The sequence below is a fragment of the Cucurbita maxima genome, unplaced genomic scaffold, assembly GCF_002738345.1.
Source record: "Cucurbita maxima cultivar Rimu unplaced genomic scaffold, Cmax_1.0 Cma_Scf00017, whole genome shotgun sequence".
NCBI classification, from domain to species: domain Eukaryota; kingdom Viridiplantae; phylum Streptophyta; class Magnoliopsida; order Cucurbitales; family Cucurbitaceae; genus Cucurbita; species Cucurbita maxima.
The window spans coordinates 4,585,650-4,604,023 of NW_019272033.1; the positions used below are offsets into that span (position 1 = coordinate 4,585,650).

At 41.4% G+C, this 18,374-nt stretch overlaps 4 protein-coding genes and 1 long non-coding RNA gene across 6 annotated transcripts in view; 1 reads left to right on the top strand and 4 right to left on the bottom strand.

Moving 5' to 3' along the window:
* Nucleotides 1-1,217: 1,217 nt before the first annotated feature.
* Nucleotides 1,218-4,167, bottom strand: LOC111491865 (protein trichome birefringence-like 2). The gene is made up of 5 exons (XM_023140929.1): nt 3,204-4,167; nt 2,876-3,068; nt 2,595-2,785; nt 2,360-2,518; nt 1,218-2,285 (listed from the first exon to the last, which is right to left on the bottom strand). Exons 1-5 carry the CDS (start codon nt 3,974-3,976, stop codon nt 1,943-1,945), a joined length of 1,659 nt encoding a protein of 552 aa, XP_022996697.1. The 5' UTR covers nt 3,977-4,167; the 3' UTR covers nt 1,218-1,942.
* An 80-nt stretch (nt 4,168-4,247) lies between these two features.
* On the bottom strand, nt 4,248-8,085 carry LOC111491864 (protein NSP-INTERACTING KINASE 3-like). The gene is made up of 11 exons (XM_023140928.1): nt 7,810-8,085; nt 7,474-7,606; nt 7,298-7,369; nt 7,020-7,163; nt 6,862-6,933; nt 6,727-6,786; nt 6,543-6,631; nt 6,309-6,452; nt 5,854-6,195; nt 5,267-5,658; nt 4,248-5,109 (listed from the first exon to the last, which is right to left on the bottom strand). The coding sequence occupies exons 1-11, from the start codon at nt 7,907-7,909 to the stop codon at nt 4,792-4,794; spliced, it is 1,866 nt and encodes a 621-aa protein (XP_022996696.1). The 5' UTR covers nt 7,910-8,085; the 3' UTR covers nt 4,248-4,791.
* On the top strand, nt 7,810-13,254 carry LOC111491866. The gene is made up of 2 exons (XR_002719775.1): nt 7,810-8,089; nt 13,057-13,254. It is a non-coding gene; the product is annotated as an uncharacterized LOC111491866 (long non-coding RNA).
* Nucleotides 13,255-14,619: 1,365 nt separating this feature from the next.
* LOC111492006 (F-box/kelch-repeat protein At1g23390-like) lies at nt 14,620-16,063 on the bottom strand. Its single transcript, XM_023141147.1, has one exon. It carries the CDS (start codon nt 15,955-15,957, stop codon nt 14,731-14,733), a length of 1,227 nt encoding a protein of 408 aa, XP_022996915.1. The 5' UTR covers nt 15,958-16,063; the 3' UTR covers nt 14,620-14,730.
* A 504-nt stretch (nt 16,064-16,567) lies between these two features.
* The window catches only part of LOC111492005 (ATP-citrate synthase alpha chain protein 1-like), a 5,006-nt gene continuing 3,199 nt past the window's right edge, over nt 16,568-18,374 (bottom strand). For both annotated transcript variants that reach the window (XM_023141145.1, XM_023141146.1), the window contains exons 9-13: nt 17,742-17,837; nt 17,543-17,644; nt 17,290-17,406; nt 17,095-17,211; nt 16,568-17,004 (exon numbers count right to left, since the gene is read on the bottom strand). In XM_023141145.1, the coding sequence (XP_022996913.1) occupies nt 16,933-17,004; nt 17,095-17,211; nt 17,290-17,406; nt 17,543-17,644; nt 17,742-17,837 (504 nt within the window). In that variant the 3' untranslated portion in view covers nt 16,568-16,932. The remainder of the gene's footprint in view (nt 17,005-17,094; nt 17,212-17,289; nt 17,407-17,542; nt 17,645-17,741; nt 17,838-18,374) is intronic.

The following is an 18,374-nucleotide window of genomic DNA, read 5'->3' on the forward strand; positions in this document are numbered from 1 at the left end:
ATATTTATCCAACTTCTTGTACCAATTATTATCATTACTGTTCAATGTATCACACATTGATGATGTGAATAATTGAACAGAGAGAAATGTTTATCCCATAATCAATAATTCATGTTCAACAAGAGGGGATGATCCAACTGAAAATTAAGCAGTCAACCACCTCTCATGGTTTGCAATGCAATGGTTAACTACACGACATCGTCATTAGCCGTGACCGTCAACGAATTTCAATTCTTCTTCTGAATTTAACTTTTCATATTTGAAATTATTCCAACAATCGCCTAAGTTGACTACTAATAGATATTGTCCGCTCGTCTCCTGATTTTAAAACACATGAATATGAATGGTAATGGTTACTGAGAAGGAGGTGCACATAGAATAAAGTTGTTATAGGGTTTATTATTGAGGAGGCGAAGAAAATGGATGGCAGTGGGCATTGACTAAAGTCAAAGGCCACGATCTGTGTCCCCCCTAAGTATGCGGGGTGCAGTTGTAATCATAAATTTGCAGCACGCCACAGTGAGCTTCCCCTGTGCGCTCTTAACTCTCCTTCTCACTTCTTAATTATTGTCGTCACTCTTTTTATCAATTACTTACTTTTTTTTTTTCCCAATCATTGATTTGTTATATTTTAACAAGTATTTAGATAGGTGATATGAGTGGCTGTATGTATGGGTGGACAGCCCACCCAAGAACACCACAAAATTGTCTACAGAAAAGGGTACAGAGAAGGTGCAAGAAACATCCCCCCTATCTGTTGTAAAGCCAAGTTACAAATAACACACAGTTGGCTCTGTTTTTTGGTCAATATTATGGGTACATTTCTTTGTTTGTTTCTTAATCTGCTTAACCCGACCATACAATGGATAATATTGTAATTCTTAATTTGTTAGGACAGAATTTCAGGTCATAAAAAATGCTGAGCTCCTACTTGTCTCTTGTGAAAGCGATACCTGTAACGCTTTCTAAACGCCAACCGCTTTTCATTTCCTTTACGGATTCTCCGCTCACCACTCATTCCCCCCCATTAAATGGATCGGGTTTGCTTCCTGCCCTTTCATTTTCATGCCTTCTCTCTAATCCGGCCCAGCCCAAAACGCCTCCAATAATTCTTTCCTTTATTTATTAGTGGCCGTGGGTGCGATTCTGAGGAGGAGCTCTTTGTCTTTTCCTTAATTAAGATCCCCCTCCACATCGAGAATCTTCACCCCCAAATCCCAATTTTTAAATTCGCACAATATTAGTGAAAGCCAGAGCTGCCCCTCCCTTGTCCCTACCCAACCAATGCTCTGAAGAGAGCTCTCAATGTAAGCCGAGCCGAGCATTAATTTTGAATTGGGAATGGAAGCTCCACCCAAATTTGAATCGTTTGGAGCGGAATGGAAGAGTGGGAGTATTATAATGGGGTACCAGGTTGGTCGTGCATTTAAACCCACAATGGAGAACCCAACTTCTCCCCCACCTTTTCTAATCTAAGAGGCGTTGAATCAGATGGGGGCAGTCGCGCTGTGGCTTGGTCCATGGACCTTCACCACAGCCCTTGAAGAAAAGCTAGTGGAGATCCGGTGAGGGTATACAATGCCAATGTCTCACCTTCCTCCTCAAATCCCTGAGCTAAACCCATCAGCCATGCCCTCTGCCTACTTAGTTTCATTCTCTGCTTGGCCTTTGGATTTTGCTCCGGCATTCCGGCAAGTCACGAAATGGCGTGGACTCTTACTCAGTCTACTTTATGGGGTCGTCTTTTGACCTACAAGTTAATGAATAAAAAAAGTCCATTTCTATTTCAAACGATTTGGATTATAGAATACATACATCATTATTGTTGCTCTACATTTGCACGCCTCAGGTAATCTATCACTCAACTGTAGTTGTAGCCATGTACCATGCTGCTGCTCACAACCTAAACGATTAAACAGTATTTGGTCCATATAAAACTTGCTTAGTTGCTCCAATATCTGTTTGCCATCCTTAAAAGGGAGGCATAAAGCAGCTCATTCCAAGTATCGGGTACGCCGGGCAAGCACCAATGGCTGCAATCTTGAACCCGGAGACCGGCACGTTTTTCTGATTCTGTCTTGTACTTCATTCTATAAATTGAAGGGTGTGCATCCTTCCGATAGTGAGTGAGCCTGGTGATGTTTAAGTACCACACTGGCGTTTCCATCTCCTGAATCACATACTCCACAGCCCTCATTTTGTTAGGGTACTTCCCCAACTGTGTTTTGTTATAGATTGGTTCTGTTTCACCGCTGCATTGCCCTCCCGAGTTCCATTGCCCACCACTGCAAACATATATTCAAACCATTTCTAACAATATTCCAGATTGGAAGCAGGAAAGGGAGAGCATTTCATATACCTGAAATGAGAATATGAATACCCTCTGAAGAAAACCAGAGTTCGATTTCTATCAACATTGTTGTCGACCCATCGACCCCAAGTGGTGAGAGCCCTCTTAAACGCTTCCAACACCTTCAGCCTTGGGTGCACATGGTTACCTTCTTGGTAATATTCTTCTCTAAAACACAATGTTCCTTCTCAATACAAATCCCCAAGAGGTTGGATTGAATCAAAATGCTGAGTATAATACATACCCCCTCGATGTTTTTTCATGAGTCCACCAATGGCCTGTATTAAACACCAAAACATCGGCATCCTTATACATTTGGGTGGTTGGGTCCATTTGATCCAATCTTAATGTCTCGATGGTTCCATTCTTTCTTTTGAATGAAGACTCCCTAACTAGGAATGGAGAACTAACAAAATCCACAGAACAGTTGTAGTCCTGCAGATGCAACAAAGGGAAAGGTGAGTTGAAAACATTAGAAAATGACAAACATGGGTTGACTGGAATGGAAGATCATGGAAATCTTGCCTCGAACCGGAAGGCGTAGAAGCCCTTCTTCTTGAACTCTGTCCTTCCAGATATCTCATGCACTCTTTGCTTGTCGCTTATACTATGACGAAGAATGCACACCAGAGACTCCCACATGTTCCTATTCAATGAATCCCCAACAAACACCAAACGCTTTCCCCTCAACACCTCTAGAAAATGTGTTGCGTTCAGACTGAAAGCAGCAGAAGTCAAAAGGGGTTTTAGGAAAGAGGTTTGTAAACACCATACTAATTTTTCATTCATTCATGAACCATTGAACCTAACATGCAAGTAATTTAAGGACGAGGGGATTGGGTTAAAGTAATACCTTGGAATGTTACACCCATTTGGCTGCCATTTCCATTTCAAATATCCATCGTCTGGCCTCTTATTAAGATGGCAATCAAAGTCCCTGTCGATGTAAGGGCAAGAACCCTTAGGATAATATGGCTTCGAATCATCCCTCATCCATCCACCATCGAAGATATCACACTCCTCATCAAAACTGTTATTTGATGTTGCCACTGGTTGAGACCCACCATCACCTTCGGACGATCTCTTGTCCTCAGCATTGGAAGAATGATTGTTCTTTTTCTGGTATTGAGTAGTATTGTTGTTCAAAGACGTGGTGTTACTCGGTAAATTATCTGCAGTTATCTTCTGGGAGTCCAACTTCGCTAGGCTAGAAATTGTTCCATTTCCAGAAACATTTTTGGATTCAAGGGACAAAGTTGCATTCCAAATTTTGGAGCTATTTAGCGAATGGGTGTTAAGTTGCAAGCTCCCATTGGCAAGTGGCTGAACCAATGACGCCATATGGGGAGGAACAGGCACAAGGGTTGGTGTGTCACCATCATAGGTCCCCAGCTTGGAAGAATTAGCGGTTAAATCAGAAAAGGGGAGAGACGAGGAAGAAAAGAGGGAAGCCACGGAAGTGGGGCGATTAGACAGAGAGAAGAAGAAATTGACATGAGAAGAAGTGTAGAGCCAAAGAAAGCCGACAACAATGAGAGGAACGGCAATGCCAAGACCAATCCCAGGAACAAGTCTTCTCCTCGGCGGTAAAATCTGCTCGGGGAATCCAATTTTCCGGCGGTGCATGGCCTAAATCGGTGGAGGCTACCCTTAATGAAAGAAGGATTTGATGGAAAATGGATTATAAAGGTGGTTGAACACCAGAGAGAGGGGGGGCTTCGGGGAGTAGGTTTCTGTTTTTTAACGGTTTACAAAGCGGCAAAAGAGGGTAAAGTTCAGCAATGAACTGCGAGGCAGAGACAGCAGAAACATCAAACTCCGAACCCCTTGATATTATATATATAATAAGCAATTCTAAACCATGATGAATGCGAATGAATTACAGCAGCATTGTTCATTAAACCCGTTTCATAATTTATTTGGATGGATATACGAGGGTGTATCTATAATATAATAGTTTTGGCAGATAATGAAACCAAACGATGAATCCCAAGTCGGCGTCCTCGCGTGTAAAATTCGACAATGATGCTTCGGACCGGATCGCATGCCGACATGCGCTCATGTTTTATCGTAATATCCACAGCCGGCCCTTCCGCCTCCGCCTTGTTCAATCATCTTATCCCACGTCCAAGTATTCTGCATTTTAACTTCGATTACGACGGAGCATGCAGTTCGTGGCAGGGCATGGGGCCCCACTTGAACATCCATATGGGATGGGCCGTATTCTGTGCACAAATTAACAAACGACATGTCGTTTTGTTCTGGCAATGTGGTATTTTAGGACATTAATTTCTCAACAACCACCTTAGGAGCATGCATTACTCTTTCTCTCATTCCTTTTTACAGAAGAGAATTACACAAGCATGAAACCACACTTGTTTCTCTGCAACTGCAAGTTAATGATGTAAGAGGGAATTACACAAGAAAGAAAATGAAGGCTCTCATCTGGGGCCTGAAAGCTCCATGGCTTCTACGATCAAAGAAGATTCTTCTATATAATCTGAGTACAGTTGAGGGGGTTTCTCACACAGTCGGTATCTTGGCGTCTCGACGTGCTGTGACGCTTCCCATTTCTCAGCTAACCCATCGCCTTCCAACATTTTTAGTACTTCAGACATTTTGGGTCGGTGAGAAGGATTGAATTGAGTGCATAACAGGGCAACCTGGACCATTTCCTCTAGCTCAACTCTGTCGTAGTTGCCTCTTAGATCCTTATCCACCATCATATTCAGCTTTCCTTCCTGGTGCAACCTTTTCACCTATTATATATTAACAGGAAAAATTAAAGAACTCCACATGGCTTGTTTAATCAAAACAATGCAAGACCCAAGAAGCCAAACGTGCAGGTTTCTAGTACTAATAGATTGAATTATCATGAGTGTAGTTGGCATGCACATAATGAAAACAAGGAGTTACCCAATCAAGCATCACGCCCTTCTGGTTTGCTCCTCGACCAAAATCCAGAGCCTTCTGACCAGTAATTAACTCAAGAAGCAAGATTCCAAACCCAAAAACATCAGTCTTTTCTGACGATTGTCCTGTTGATAAGTACTCTGGAGCAATATGGCCTACAGTGCCACGCACCGCTGTAGTCACGTGAGAATCTCTGTGATCCAAAAGTTTGGCCAGCCCAAAGTCTCCAACCACGGCCTCGAAGTCTTCATCAAGGAGAATGTTGGCGGCCTTCACATCACGATGGATAATTTTGGGGTCACACTGCTCGTGCAAGTACACCAATCCTCTAGCTGTGCCCAACGCTATTCTTTTTCTCATTGCCCAATCTAGAGCCGGCTGCCCATGGATATGATCTGATAAACAAACAAGGGATTGAAGATTATGAAATGCCCCACTGCTTAATTTTTCTTTTCTAAAAACCAAGTAAACAGCCTCATCAAGCTATGTGGAACCATATGAACATTCAATATCTTGTGTTGTTAAGCCAGATGCAATTGATAGCCACCAGCAGTGTTATAGGGGTATCAATATGTTTTCATGCAACATACCTCTTAGACGAGATGCAACGCTGCCATTGGGCATAAATGGGTAAACCAGCAGTCTTTCACTCTCAGTAGAACAGAAGCCAAAAAGCCTGAGAAGGTTTCGGTGCACAGCTAAGCTTATCATCTCTACTTCAGTCTGAAATTGGATCTCCCCACCGGCAGTGTTATAATCCTTCAACCTTTTAACCGCTACCAGAGTCCCATCATTTAAGCATCCCTTGAACACAATTCCAAACCCACCTCTACCCAATATATTCTTTGAGTTGAAATGATCAGTTGCTGCCCGAAGTTCCTTGAATGTGTACCTTCTCAAATGCCCCAAACGTACCTCTGGGTCATATTGATCTGTTCCATTAATGTTATATTAATTCAACAACAATTTCTGTCATAAAATTCTCTTCCTGCTGAATAAAATACCACTTAATCAAAATGCCATGAATGAGCAAGGAGAAACTTACCATTTACATCAAAGAAGATCTGCTGGTTGTGTCTGTATCTCCACCAGACCAGTAGTCCAATAAGGACTAATACAATAAGAGCAGCACTAAAACTTGCCCCAAAAGCAATTGCCTTGCGGTGGCTCTTACCAAATCCCAAATTTCCTGAGGAAAAAAGACCCCAAGCAATCAAAAACCAGATTCTATATGTTGAGTTAACAAATAAAAATAAAATAGAAGTCATCAGACCCACACCTTCGAGAGCATCTGGAGCAAACGACAAGGGCTCTGGAAAGATAGCAGAACAGTTGTTTGGACCACAGCTCAGAGGGTTACCAATAATTCTGAACGAAAGAAACAGTACTACTTGAGGTTTTTGAAATTTTTTACTTGATTAAGATGACATGAATTTGTTGATATGATAAAGAAAATAACTCACTTGAATGTTCTTGCTGATATTTTGGGCAAGGAGCCACTCAAGTTGTTGTATGAAAGGTCCCTATCAGTTCAACTAAAATAGTGAATATATATTTCTCCCAACTGGAAAAGTGGTATGGAGAGGTAAAGAACATACACAAGCGTGAGACCTTCAACTTTGGATAGAGATTCAGGACAAGGTCCAGTTAGGGTGTTGTTATTTAGTCGCCTGCCTTGCTCAAAAACATAATGGGCAGTTGACAAAGATCAGAATGGATGCGGAATGAAAAGCAAGAGAAAGATTACAAAACTTACAAATAATTAAGCTTCTTCAAGTCTCCAAGGGAACTGGGTATTACACCACTGAATACATTGTTGGAGAGATCAAGAGTCTGCAAGTTCTCTAAATTTCCAATGGTTGCAGGAATTGGCCCTGAAATGTCATTGTTCTGAAGCAACCTGCATATATATTTGTGATAGCACATGGAATTATTTTCATTAGATAGAAAATATACGGAAATTTTGTAGAACTTTAACTGAATAATCAAAGTGCATAAACCAGGGGTTTGTGTAAGGAGAATGGAGAAGCTTACACTGATTCCAACTTACTGAGGTTTCCAATCCCCGGTGATAAGACCCCAGACAAACTCTGGCTCGGTAGCCCCCTGTTTATAAAATTAAGAACAAATAATCCCAAAATATTTTTTTAAATGTGGTCAAATCTACGAAACAATGAGCAAAAAGGAGATAAGGGAGTAAGAACACTTACAAAGCAGAAACATATCCATCTGGAGAACAGGTGACCATTCTCCAGCTACAGGGATCCACAGAATTAGAATCCCAATTCTCCAAGACATTGTGGGGATCTATTAAATCATTTTTTATGGCCATCAAAGCTACGACTGTTCAGATTTCCAGAAGAAGGAAAATGTAAGTAAAGTTCATCGCCCGACTCACAAATTTGAATTCCGAAACACAAAATAGCTGGCACTAAACTTGCTCAATGAAAACAAAACAAAACAAAACAAAACAAAAATGGGGTTGTTGGTAGTGGATAAAAAGTAAGATGGAGGGAGGCGGAAACAGGAAGCAAAGAGAGATTAACCTTCGTAGTTCACACCAGAAGGAGACAGCGTAGCAGAAGAAACTTGGAGGAGTGCCAAAACTACAAAAACCGGTTTCCATAACAGAAAAGGTGGTTCCATAATGAATTCTCCGTTGGGTAAATTTTCAGGCCATGTTGTGGCATGTATCAAGGATGAGCATAGTAAAAGAGAAGAGGAATGAATGGGAGAGAAAGCGAGAGTGTTGTGGGAAGTTGAAGTTGTGAGATCCTAGAGATCTGAGAGGGGCGAATGTGAATGGTGCTTGAGGCGTCTCCTAAGGTGTTGAACACAACTCACTCTCTTTATTAAGACCAATCGAGAAGAGAATACAAGACACTCTGTAGAATACTTCTGCTTTTTATTGTTTTTAGATTTCTTGGATGAATAACCTAGGTAGGGTGGGGGTATTTATACTAAGAGTAAACAATCTATATTTAACCAATCTAAATCTAGACCTAACCGATTTGAATCTAGACCTAACAAATTGAATCTTTCTCCTAAAATATCTACATCTCTTTCTCCTAAAATCTCTACTAAAATAAATATACTGGGCTCGTACAATTAGGCTTGACTCTATTGGGCTAGTACAATTATTGGGCTTGACTCTATTGGGCTAGTGATGATATTTCAACACTCCCCCTCAGCACTAGTCCTCATTCGCTGCATCATGTTGAGCTGACAGCGAAAGCTCTCATGTTTGCTAGTATTCAACCCTTTTGTAAACAAGTCTGCCACTTGGTCATCTGTCTTGATCTGCTGCATCTCAATTTCTTCCTTTAGGACCTTCTCTCTAATGAAATGGTAGTGCACCTCCACATGCTTTGTTCTAGCATGAAACACTGGATTTTCTGCAAGGCGAATCGCAGATTGGTTGTCGCAAAGAAGTGATATTGGATAGTCAATTTTCTGGTGCAAATCTTCCATCAAGAGTTTTAGCCATGTACTTTCCTGGGCTGCTCCAGCCGCTGCTCTATACTCTGCTTCTGTAGTTGATAATGATACTGTTGGTTGTCTCTTGCTACACCAAGAAATTGTTCCCGAACCAAACTTGAACACATACCCAGTGGTTGACCTCCGAGTATCGTGGTCTCCTGCATAGTCAGCATCACAGTATCCAACTAGCTTGCAGTCTTTGCTTCTTTTGTACAAAAGACCATAGTCGATTGTACCTTTGATATATCTCAAGATCCGTCGAGCTGCATCCAGATGAGGCTTCTTTGGACTTTGCATGTATCGACTCATAACCCCAACTGCATACGAGATATCAGGTCGAGTTAAAGTTAGGTAGATAAGACTACCTACTAGTTGTCGGTACGTTGTTTCATCGTTCAACTCTTTGCCTTCATGTGCACAAATCTTGGCATTTATCTCCATCGGTGTTGAAACTTGCTTGCACTCTAACATGTTGAACTTCTGAAGCATGTCTCTGGTATACTTTTGTTGGCAGAGAAACAGTCCTTCATCTGTGCGATCAACTTCTAGGCCTAAGAAGTGTTTAAGCTCTCCTAGCTCTTTCATCTGAAAGCGTATTGATAAATTTTCTCTTGTTTGATAAATTTCTCTTTCATCGTCCCCGGTGATAATCAAATCGTCCACGTAGACCAACACAATTGTCAAATTTCCTTCTCTTTCTTTGATGAATAGGCTTGAGTCTGCATGCGCAACTGAATAACCACTTTGGGTAAGAAATTCAGCAATCTTACCATACCAAGCTCTCGGTGCTTGTTTCAGTCCATAAAGAGCTTTTCTAAGCTTGCATACATAATTAGGATTAGCTGCACTCTCAAATCCCTTTGGTTGGTTCATATAAATCTCCCTGTCTAGCTCTCCGTGCAAGAAGGCATTCTTCACATCCATTTGCCACAGTTTCCAATCTTTACTTGCTGCGAGTGCTAGCAGAACTCGTACGGTAGTAATCTTTGCCACTGGACTGAATGTTTCATCATAATCTAGTCCATATTGTTGAGAAAATCCTCGAGCCACGAGTCGAGCCTTGTATCTCTCGATTGATCCATCCGGTCGACGCTTTATTTTATAGACCCACTTGCAAGAGACGGGTTTGATATCTCCTAGTCTTGGCACTAGTTCCCAAGTTTGATTATGCTCCAAGGCTATAATTTCTTCCTCCATCGCTTTCTGCCAAACCGAGTTTTGTGATGCTTCTTCATATGTCTCTGGTTCGTAAACTCTATCTTCTACAATAGCTGCATTTGCATACTTAGGATTTGGCCTTCGGATTCTATTTGATCGCCTAAGTTGTTGATGTGTTGTTTCATTTTTATCAGATTCGCTTGATTGAGTCACCTCCTGCTTGTCAATATCAATGTCGCTTGGATTTTCAGATGCATCGAAATTTGATTGAATTTGTGTAGTTTGCTCCCCCAGCTTCTGTTGTAGAATTTCTTCAATGTTTGAATCTGATAAGACTTTCTTCTCCGAGGACCACCATGTAGATGCTTCATCAAAAACTACATCTCTTGATGTATAGTATTTTCCACTTGTTGGATCACAGCACCTCCATCCTTTTCTTTGATTGTCGTATCCAACAAATACACACTTGACTGCTTTCTTGTCAAACTTGCTACGTAGATGGTCAGGCACAAATACATAGCAAACACAGCCAAATACTCGGAAATAACTAATTGTAGGTTTCATATCCCATAGTATCTCAAATGGTGAGACGAACCCTAGCTTTGGTTGAGGAAGCTTGTTGATCACATGGGCAGCAGTTCGCATAGCTTCAGCCCAAAATCTTCCTGGAACGTTCTTTGCGTGTAACATGCTTCGACAGGTTTCTGCAAGGTGTCGATTCTTTCTTTCTGCTACACCATTTTGTTGTGGCGTGTTGGCACATGTAAATTGACGTCGTATCCCACACTCGTGTAAATATTGATCGAACTCATCTGACGTGTATTCTCCGCCATTGTCTGAACGTAGACAACGAATCTTCGCTCCTACTTCTCCTTCGACCATCATCTTGAATTCTTGAAACTTTGAGAACGTGTCAGACTTTTCTTTCATAAAGAAAATCCACACATATCTTGAGTAGTCGTCAATAAATGTCACCATATACCGCATTCCGCTGATCGATGCTTGTTTGACTGGGCCGAACAAATCAGAGTGAACTAACTCTAATGGTTTCTTTGCTTTGAAACTTGACTCTTTGTATGGTAATTGATGAGCTTTACCATACTGACATCCAGCGCAGACAACGTCTGTTTTGACTTCCAGTTGTGGTAGACCTTTGAGCATAGATTTCTCCATAATCAGCTTCAACTTATGGTAGCTAATATGTCCCAATCTTGCATGCCATAGATCTGTCGTCTCATTCTTTCGGGTCTTGTCAACATAGGCAGACTCTGCAGATAGAACGTAGACAGACTCCACTCTTCGTCCTTCTATCGTCGGCTTTCCTATTATCTTAACATCTTGATAAACTTTTACATCTTCTGGCCCAAACACGACATAGCTTCCTGATGTTGTTAGTTGTGACACTGACAACAAGTTCTTCTTTATACCCGGTACATGATAAACATTATGTAGCGACACTGTATCAGACTTATTGCCAGGCATGATTGTCGTATTGCCGATTTGAGCAATTGATAACTGTGTGTTATTTGCTGTACGTACCATACGACTTCCTTTGTACTCTTTCTTGTCTTGCAATTTTCTCTGATCGCCAGTCATGTGATTTGAACATCCTGAATCAACGATCCAGTCATTCTCATAGTTGATATGGTCTTCCATTGTCGCCATGAGTGCTAGCTCGTCTTCTTCTATGGGACATAGTACCTCTGCATCCCATTCATCTTCTATCTTCTTTTTGGATATTGCCACATTGTTTTCAATGGTCTTTTTCCTGGACCAACAATCTCTAGACATATGGCCCTTTTTCCCGCAGTTATAGCAAATACCACCAAATCTCGTTCTTTGAAAACTCTTGTTGTCGTTCTTCTGAGCTCTCTCAGGTTGTGCAATCCCTTGGTGGCTTCTTCTTTTGTCACCATTGTATCCACGTCTGGTAGACGGCCTATTATTGCTCTGACTTTCACTCGTGTAGAGTGCTTCTTCACCCTTCAACGTGAAGCCTCCCATTTGTTTAGCCATGGCTTCTTGGCTGGCTAACAAATTTTCGAACTCTACCAGTGATGGTTGAGTGGGCCATCCTTGTACAGCAGCAATGAAGCTTCGATATTCTGGTCGCAATCCGTGGATTATAATCCTCTTCATTCGAGATTCTACAATGGCGGACTTTGGGTCTAGTTCAGTAATCTCCCGACAGATCGATTTGACCTTGTGGAAGTACTGAGCAATCGTCATATCACGTTGTGAAATTGACAACAACTCATTCTCCAGAAGTTGTAGTCTCGTATCATTCTTCTTTGAGAACAACATCACGAATGTGTCCCATGCTTCTTTCGGTGTCTTGTCATCCCAAATATGTTCTAACATCTCTTCTCCGATGGTGGTCTTCAAGGCAAACATTGCTTTGCCTGCTTTGACTCTCCATTTGCGCAAGGCGTCGTTAGAATCCTCCTCTGGCGGCGTAGTTTCACACCCGCCAACGATCTCCCAAAGATCCTGTCCTTGTAAATAGGACATCATGCATGTTGCCCACGTGTTGTAGTTGTTGTTGTTGAGTTTCTTAATTCCTCCAACGATTTGGAAATCACTCATCGTGTTGGCCATACCTCAGTAATACCAAACAAGTTCTTTTGACACAAGACTTGCAGAGTCACAGACTTCTCACGACACAAAAGAAACTCACTCACCACTAATCTCAAGAAATCGTTTCTGATGTGGAAGATCAGGCAGAGCTGCAACCACAGAGCATACTAAGGATTCCAAGAGATCAGATAACCTACACTAACCTCGCTCTGATACCAAATGTTGAACACAACTCACTCTCTTTATTAAGACCAATCGAGAAGAGAATACAAGACACTCTGTAGAATACTTCTGCTTTTTATTGTTTTTAGATTTCTTGGATGAATAACCTAGGTAGGGTGGGGGTATTTATACTAAGAGTAAACAATCTATATTTAACCAATCTAAATCTAGACCTAACCGATTTGAATCTAGACCTAACAAATTGAATCTTTCTCCTAAAATATCTACATCTCTTTCTCCTAAAATCTCTACTAAAATAAATATACTGGGCTCGTACAATTAGGCTTGACTCTATTGGGCTAGTACAATTATTGGGCTTGACTCTATTGGGCTAGTGATGATATTTCAACACTAAGGGACTCCAAAACCATAGCCTTGCTTCTTCTTTAGATGAAGATTGAGAAAAAAGAGAAGGAAAAGCGCGTTGGTTCAGTAAAATAGATTCAGCTCAACCCCTGCAGAAACAAACAAGAAAACAGAGACCGTAAGAAACAGCCAAGGACGGACCCAAATACAGATGTAAAAAGGCAGTTACAGCTTTTTTGAAAAAAAAATGGTGTAGCTTTAGAGAGAAGGGAGTGGGTGTGGGTATGGGCACGGGGGAGTGTCCGATGCCCGATGCCCGATGCCCGATGCCCATGGCTTCGCCTTTTTCCTTTTGGCCATGCGAAACAGAAAAGTGTGTTGGCAGGTCACGTGCTCCCATTGCGTCTCTCTCCCCTTCTTTCCCCATCTCAATTCTTACAAAACCTTCCGCTAACGTATGTTCGGTCCCTCTCAACATTTTCTTTTTTATTCCTTCCTTCATTATTAAACTTCAATTCTATTTATTATTATTATTATTATTATTTTGTTGGAGTTACAGTTATAAAAAGGGAATATCGGTAGAGGGTCCCACACTACCGCTATGGTGGGTGGACATGGCCTACTGGGAGGGAGAGTGAATGGAATAGGGTAATTTTTAGGTGAGGCATGTCTTTTTAACATTATTATTATTATTATTATTATTATTATTATTTTTCCATCTCAATTTTCAGTTGATGACCAAAAATATATATATATATATAAATATATTGATTTATTAAATTGAATGCGGTATTATTGTCGCATTGGGAGGATTGAATATTCCGAATTTTTTTTAAAAAAAAAAGAAAAACAAAAATTCCGAATTTGTGTACCCGAGACTCGTAACACAAACCCCGCGGCGTTTTCAGCCTCATCACCTGCGGGTCTTTTATTAACCTTTCTAATTAAATCCAATTGTGAATTCCAACTCTATTAATTAATTAATATATATTCCACCTCCCCTTTTAAATTGGTTTTGCACTATACATTTTCTCTTCTTTTCTTTTCTTTTTTTTTTTTTAAATTGGACCCACAACCTTTACCATTTTAATTTAAACATCTTCAAATCCATTCATCAATCATTCCACGCCATGCTACCAAATTAGTTTTGAAAAATAAATCTTATTAGTTTTCCCACATTATCTACGTATCTAAGATTCTTTGTTTTTCTCTTCTAATTTTGAATTTAAGAAGGTTGAGATCCTAGTACTCCTAAGTTAAGACAGACTCGAGAGGTATATCCAATCCAATCCGACCTGCAACTATTATAAGAAACCAAGGAAAATAGGTAAAGAAAAGAAGGCAATGAACCAAGAAAGTTGGAAAGGAATGGCAATGGTAGGCCTATTCTTGGCGAGTTAATCCACCCTTATCCATATCACCGGATGAAGAGATGAGAAAGCGATCCAATATACATTTAAACACTAAAATAAATGTCTGCCTATAACCCTACAACCCTCACTACAACTCTTTCATGTTTTTCACTCAGTTTTTAACTCAGATTTTCTTTCATAAAGCCCCCTATTCTGGATATATATATATACACTCAAATTTTAATATGGGGGGGGATTAAATTTTGACCAAATGCATGTTTGATTTCATAACAGTAAGAAGTCGTAAGTTCTACTCTCCAAATCTCCTCATTTATAGTGTGGAGAGATACAGGCCACGCAATGAATCATGTGTTAAAATGCATGGGTTTTGTTCCGAGTGAGAAGCGTGGAGTTCCGGGCGCGTTCCAAGTATGGGAGGGTTACGTTGGAGCAGGACACCACCAGGTTGCGGAAGCGGCAAGAGTCGCGGTCCAAGGCAGCGGCTGTCACGCTTCCCCAGCGGCATGCTCCCTCCTTCACCTCGCACACAACGACCTCCCTGGCCTCCAAAGGGTTGTGCACAAAAACAAAATCTCCCATCACATTCAAGTGAATGGAGGGCATGTACTCACTCTCGCCCTTCAGCTTCTCCACCAGCTGGAATGGCATCTCCCACTCATCTCTCCGCCCCTCCGTTTCCACTAATAATTCCCACATCACTACGCTCCTCACGTCCTCCGCCTCTCCCCTCAAACCCACCACTATCATACCCTTTCCACCACAACCAATCACCGAGAAGAACACGCTTTCCACATCATCTCCACGCACGTTGTACGGTCCGCACCAAGTTTTTGTCCGAGGATCAAACGAGTATGTTACGCCCGACCTTTTCACGCTCACGTACATTTTGTTCTGGTCCGCCGCAACTGACAGCCAAGTGGAGGCCGCCGAGTCCATGAGCTCCGTGGGCATGGAGTTGCACCACTCCCACGTGCCAGTGGTGGTGTCGTAGATTTCTAGGGGAGGAATGGTGTCATCATCTTGTATGCCGCAGCAGGCTCCAGAACCGGCCACAATTATATGGTTGCCCACCGCGGCAACCACAGGGTCGGGGCGCCACCCGATGGGTGGGGCGGCTACTTGCCAGTTGAGGTGGAGTGGATCCATGGAGAAGGCAAATCTGGAGGCGGAGAGCATGTAGAGGAGGGAGGAGGGGGAGGATCTAAGAAGAGAGAAGTAATGGATTGAGGAGGAGGAGTTGGAGAAGGAGCAGGGCTGTTGGACCTCCATCCAGAGGTGGGACCGTGGATCATAGGCGAGTGTGGTGACGGCGGATGGAGAGCGAGTGGACTGGGAGTGAAGCATCAGCCATGGCTTTACAGTGTTGAGACGAAGGAGGGAGCTGGAGATTGCAGAGCGCCACGAGGACGCCACGCTGTTGGCGGAAACAAGATCCACCAACGGCACGTGACTTATTATCTCTTCCAAAATATCTCCGCCAATTGCACATTCCTCCACCCTCTCACTCATCTCAGCCTCCGCAGTTGGAACATTTGACGCCGTTGAAGACAAGAACAAATAAGAGAAGGGAAAGTTCATTATATAGAGCAGATCTCAGAACATATCATTTCCTTACCCATATTTGATGTGATTTGCTCTGTGGTCCGTTGCTTCTTCTCTGGCTCCTGATCCATTATTTCAATTTCATATATTTTAAATTAATATGAGTGGGAGGTATGAGCTGTAAATTTTGATGGCTCATGTGGTGGACCACCACTGAAACCCGACCAGAATAACTCAATGCCAAAATTTTGATTATCTGCGAGACTCACATTTTGATTACATGTGAGACTCAGGCTCCAGTGTAGGGTGTAGGGACATGATTGACTTGTACCCTCCCGACCTTTAATCACTGGGCCCTTCCCATTTGTTTCCTTTCTTGTCCGGAAGAAGATGCAGCCAGATAAGTTATTAGGACAGACACAATCATTCTTTACATCATAATTAATCCGGTGGTTGTTGCTCTTTTTCAAGCAATAATATTCATGCAAACCACCATCAACCCAATTTGACAACAACTTTGAAGGGATTATACTTTCTCGGTAGCTAGACTGTACAAATTTCATGCACAAGGAAGAGTAGAAAAGAAGGGAGAGAGAGGATGGTAGATCCTTCTTAAATAAAAGAAAAAACTTAACACTTTTGGAAGTAACAGGACTTGGAGACAGGGAAGTAAGATTCTATAGAAATAGTTGAAAGAGTGGTGAGAGATAGGCCTACTCAATTGAATAGTTCCCCTCTTAAATGTAAGATAAGCTATGAGCTATACTGAAAGCAAAACAAGATAGCCACTGGTCGCTACACCCATCTACATTCAATTCACACTTTCCCCTCAGCATTAACATTATCCACTCAAAACTTCTCTGCTCACTTATTCTTGTTCGAATGCATCACAAATGTATAATTTTATTTAAAACTTGAGAAACTACCACCACCAATTGGTTAAACCCAAGTAAACTACACACATAATATAAGATTTCTATGACAAGCTCGACGCGTATGGTGTATCCTGACTTAGGCAGCTGCCGTTATGCACTCAATTGCTTGCTTGCATATACCAGTCATGGTTGCCTCTGGCCCATAAACCTATATATTAGAAACCAAGGTTTCTCAGTACCAGCATTTCTTTAGGCCTTTGACAATATATAGTTGGAAGTAATTAATGCTTCACTCTACCTCAATTGGAACACCAAGTTCTTCACCAAGTGCCCGCATCTTGGCAAGACCTCTCTGGTAGTTGGGGCCTCCTCTCCTCACATAAATATTCATCCTAGCCGCTTTCAGCCTCGATTCCTGAATCATAACACAACATTATTAGTGTACTTCATGAATCGACCAAATGGATTCCCTGAAACTGGAAAGGGGTTTCACCTTCTCCTTCAAGGCCCGAATTATGCCATTAAATGTAGCAGCTACATCAGTAAAGTTGGCTATCCCTCCTCCAATCACGAGTGCTCTCTTTTGGCCGTCGGGGTCAGCAGTTGCACACTACAGGGAATAAAAGTATCCAATATACAGAAGCAGATGTTTAATTACAAATTCAAGCATCTCCACATACTCATGATGGCAATTCGATATGGTACTTAAGTTATGCACATCCAACTTGGTAATATACAATGCTTACATCAAGAACAACTCGGGCATACTGCAACACCTCCTCCTCATTAGGTGCTCCACTATATTCTGCATAGTTTCCGAGCTCAGTGGCATAACCAAGATCACCAACCTATACAAAAAGAAAACTTCTATCAAGAAATTCAAAATAATAAAATTTAAGGGCGAATCCCGACAGTCAAGTATTGTAGCAGACAACAGAAACACACCGTGTCTGCATATATGACACTTGCACCACCTCCAGCCACCATGGTCCAAATTCGTCCCTTGGGATTCAAAACAGTGAATTTCAAGGATGCACTTGTCTGTATAGGTGAAAATAAAAACAGTTGATCTAATTAGTTAAGAACAAAAACTAATTCCAGCTATTAAACCCAGTATGAAGTAAACTGAACTGCCATTTCAGCAAACTCACTGATGAATGGAATGAAATTAGTTTAATCTGGTCGCATAAGCATTGAATTAGAAGACTTGCAGCAAGAGCAAGAAAACCTCAGAAAAACACATTTGGCACATTTATAAAACAACTAATGTAGCAAACTGGCTCACAAACAAGTATTGGATGCATTTTGCACATGTTGAGAGAGGGCCTTAGGCGTGTAGTTCCTTGCTAGGTTCTATGCCTCTCTTTGAGCATTGGTGACAAAACATATTTGTAATATTTCCTAGTTCTTATTCTTCTTGATTGGAGTCATTTCCTTTAATTGGACTCCCTTTTATAGGCTGCATTTTTTTTTTTTTGGATGCCCTTGTATTCTTTATTGTTTTTTTTTCAATGAAAGTTGGTTTTTATCCAAAAAAAAAAAAAAAAAAAAAAAAAAAAAAAAAAAAAAAAAAAAAAA

What these genes read in the sequence shown, in the direction of transcription:
- LOC111491865 (XM_023140929.1), bottom strand. Translation starts at nt 3,976, where the DNA reads ATGCACCGCCGGAAAATTGGATTCCCCGAGCAGATTTTACCGCCGAGG. An exon ending in AATGGGTGTAACATTCCAAG is followed by an intron (nt 3,069 to 3,203) that starts GTATTACTTTAA and finishes TGCTGCTTTCAG; the next exon opens with TCTGAACGCAACACATTTTC. An exon ending in TATTCATATTCTCATTTCAG is followed by an intron (nt 2,286 to 2,359) that starts GTATATGAAATG and finishes ATATGTTTGCAG; the next exon opens with TGGTGGGCAATGGAACTCGG.
- LOC111491864 (XM_023140928.1), bottom strand. Translation starts at nt 7,909, where the DNA reads ATGGAACCACCTTTTCTGTTATGGAAACCGGTTTTTGTAGTTTTGGCA. An exon ending in CTCAGTAAGTTGGAATCAGT is followed by an intron (nt 7,164 to 7,297) that starts GTAAGCTTCTCC and finishes ATATATATGCAG; the next exon opens with GTTGCTTCAGAACAATGACA. An exon ending in GATCTTCTTTGATGTAAATG is followed by an intron (nt 6,196 to 6,308) that starts GTAAGTTTCTCC and finishes TTAATGGAACAG; the next exon opens with ATCAATATGACCCAGAGGTA.
- LOC111492006 (XM_023141147.1), bottom strand. Translation starts at nt 15,957, where the DNA reads ATGAACTTTCCCTTCTCTTATTTGTTCTTGTCTTCAACGGCGTCAAAT.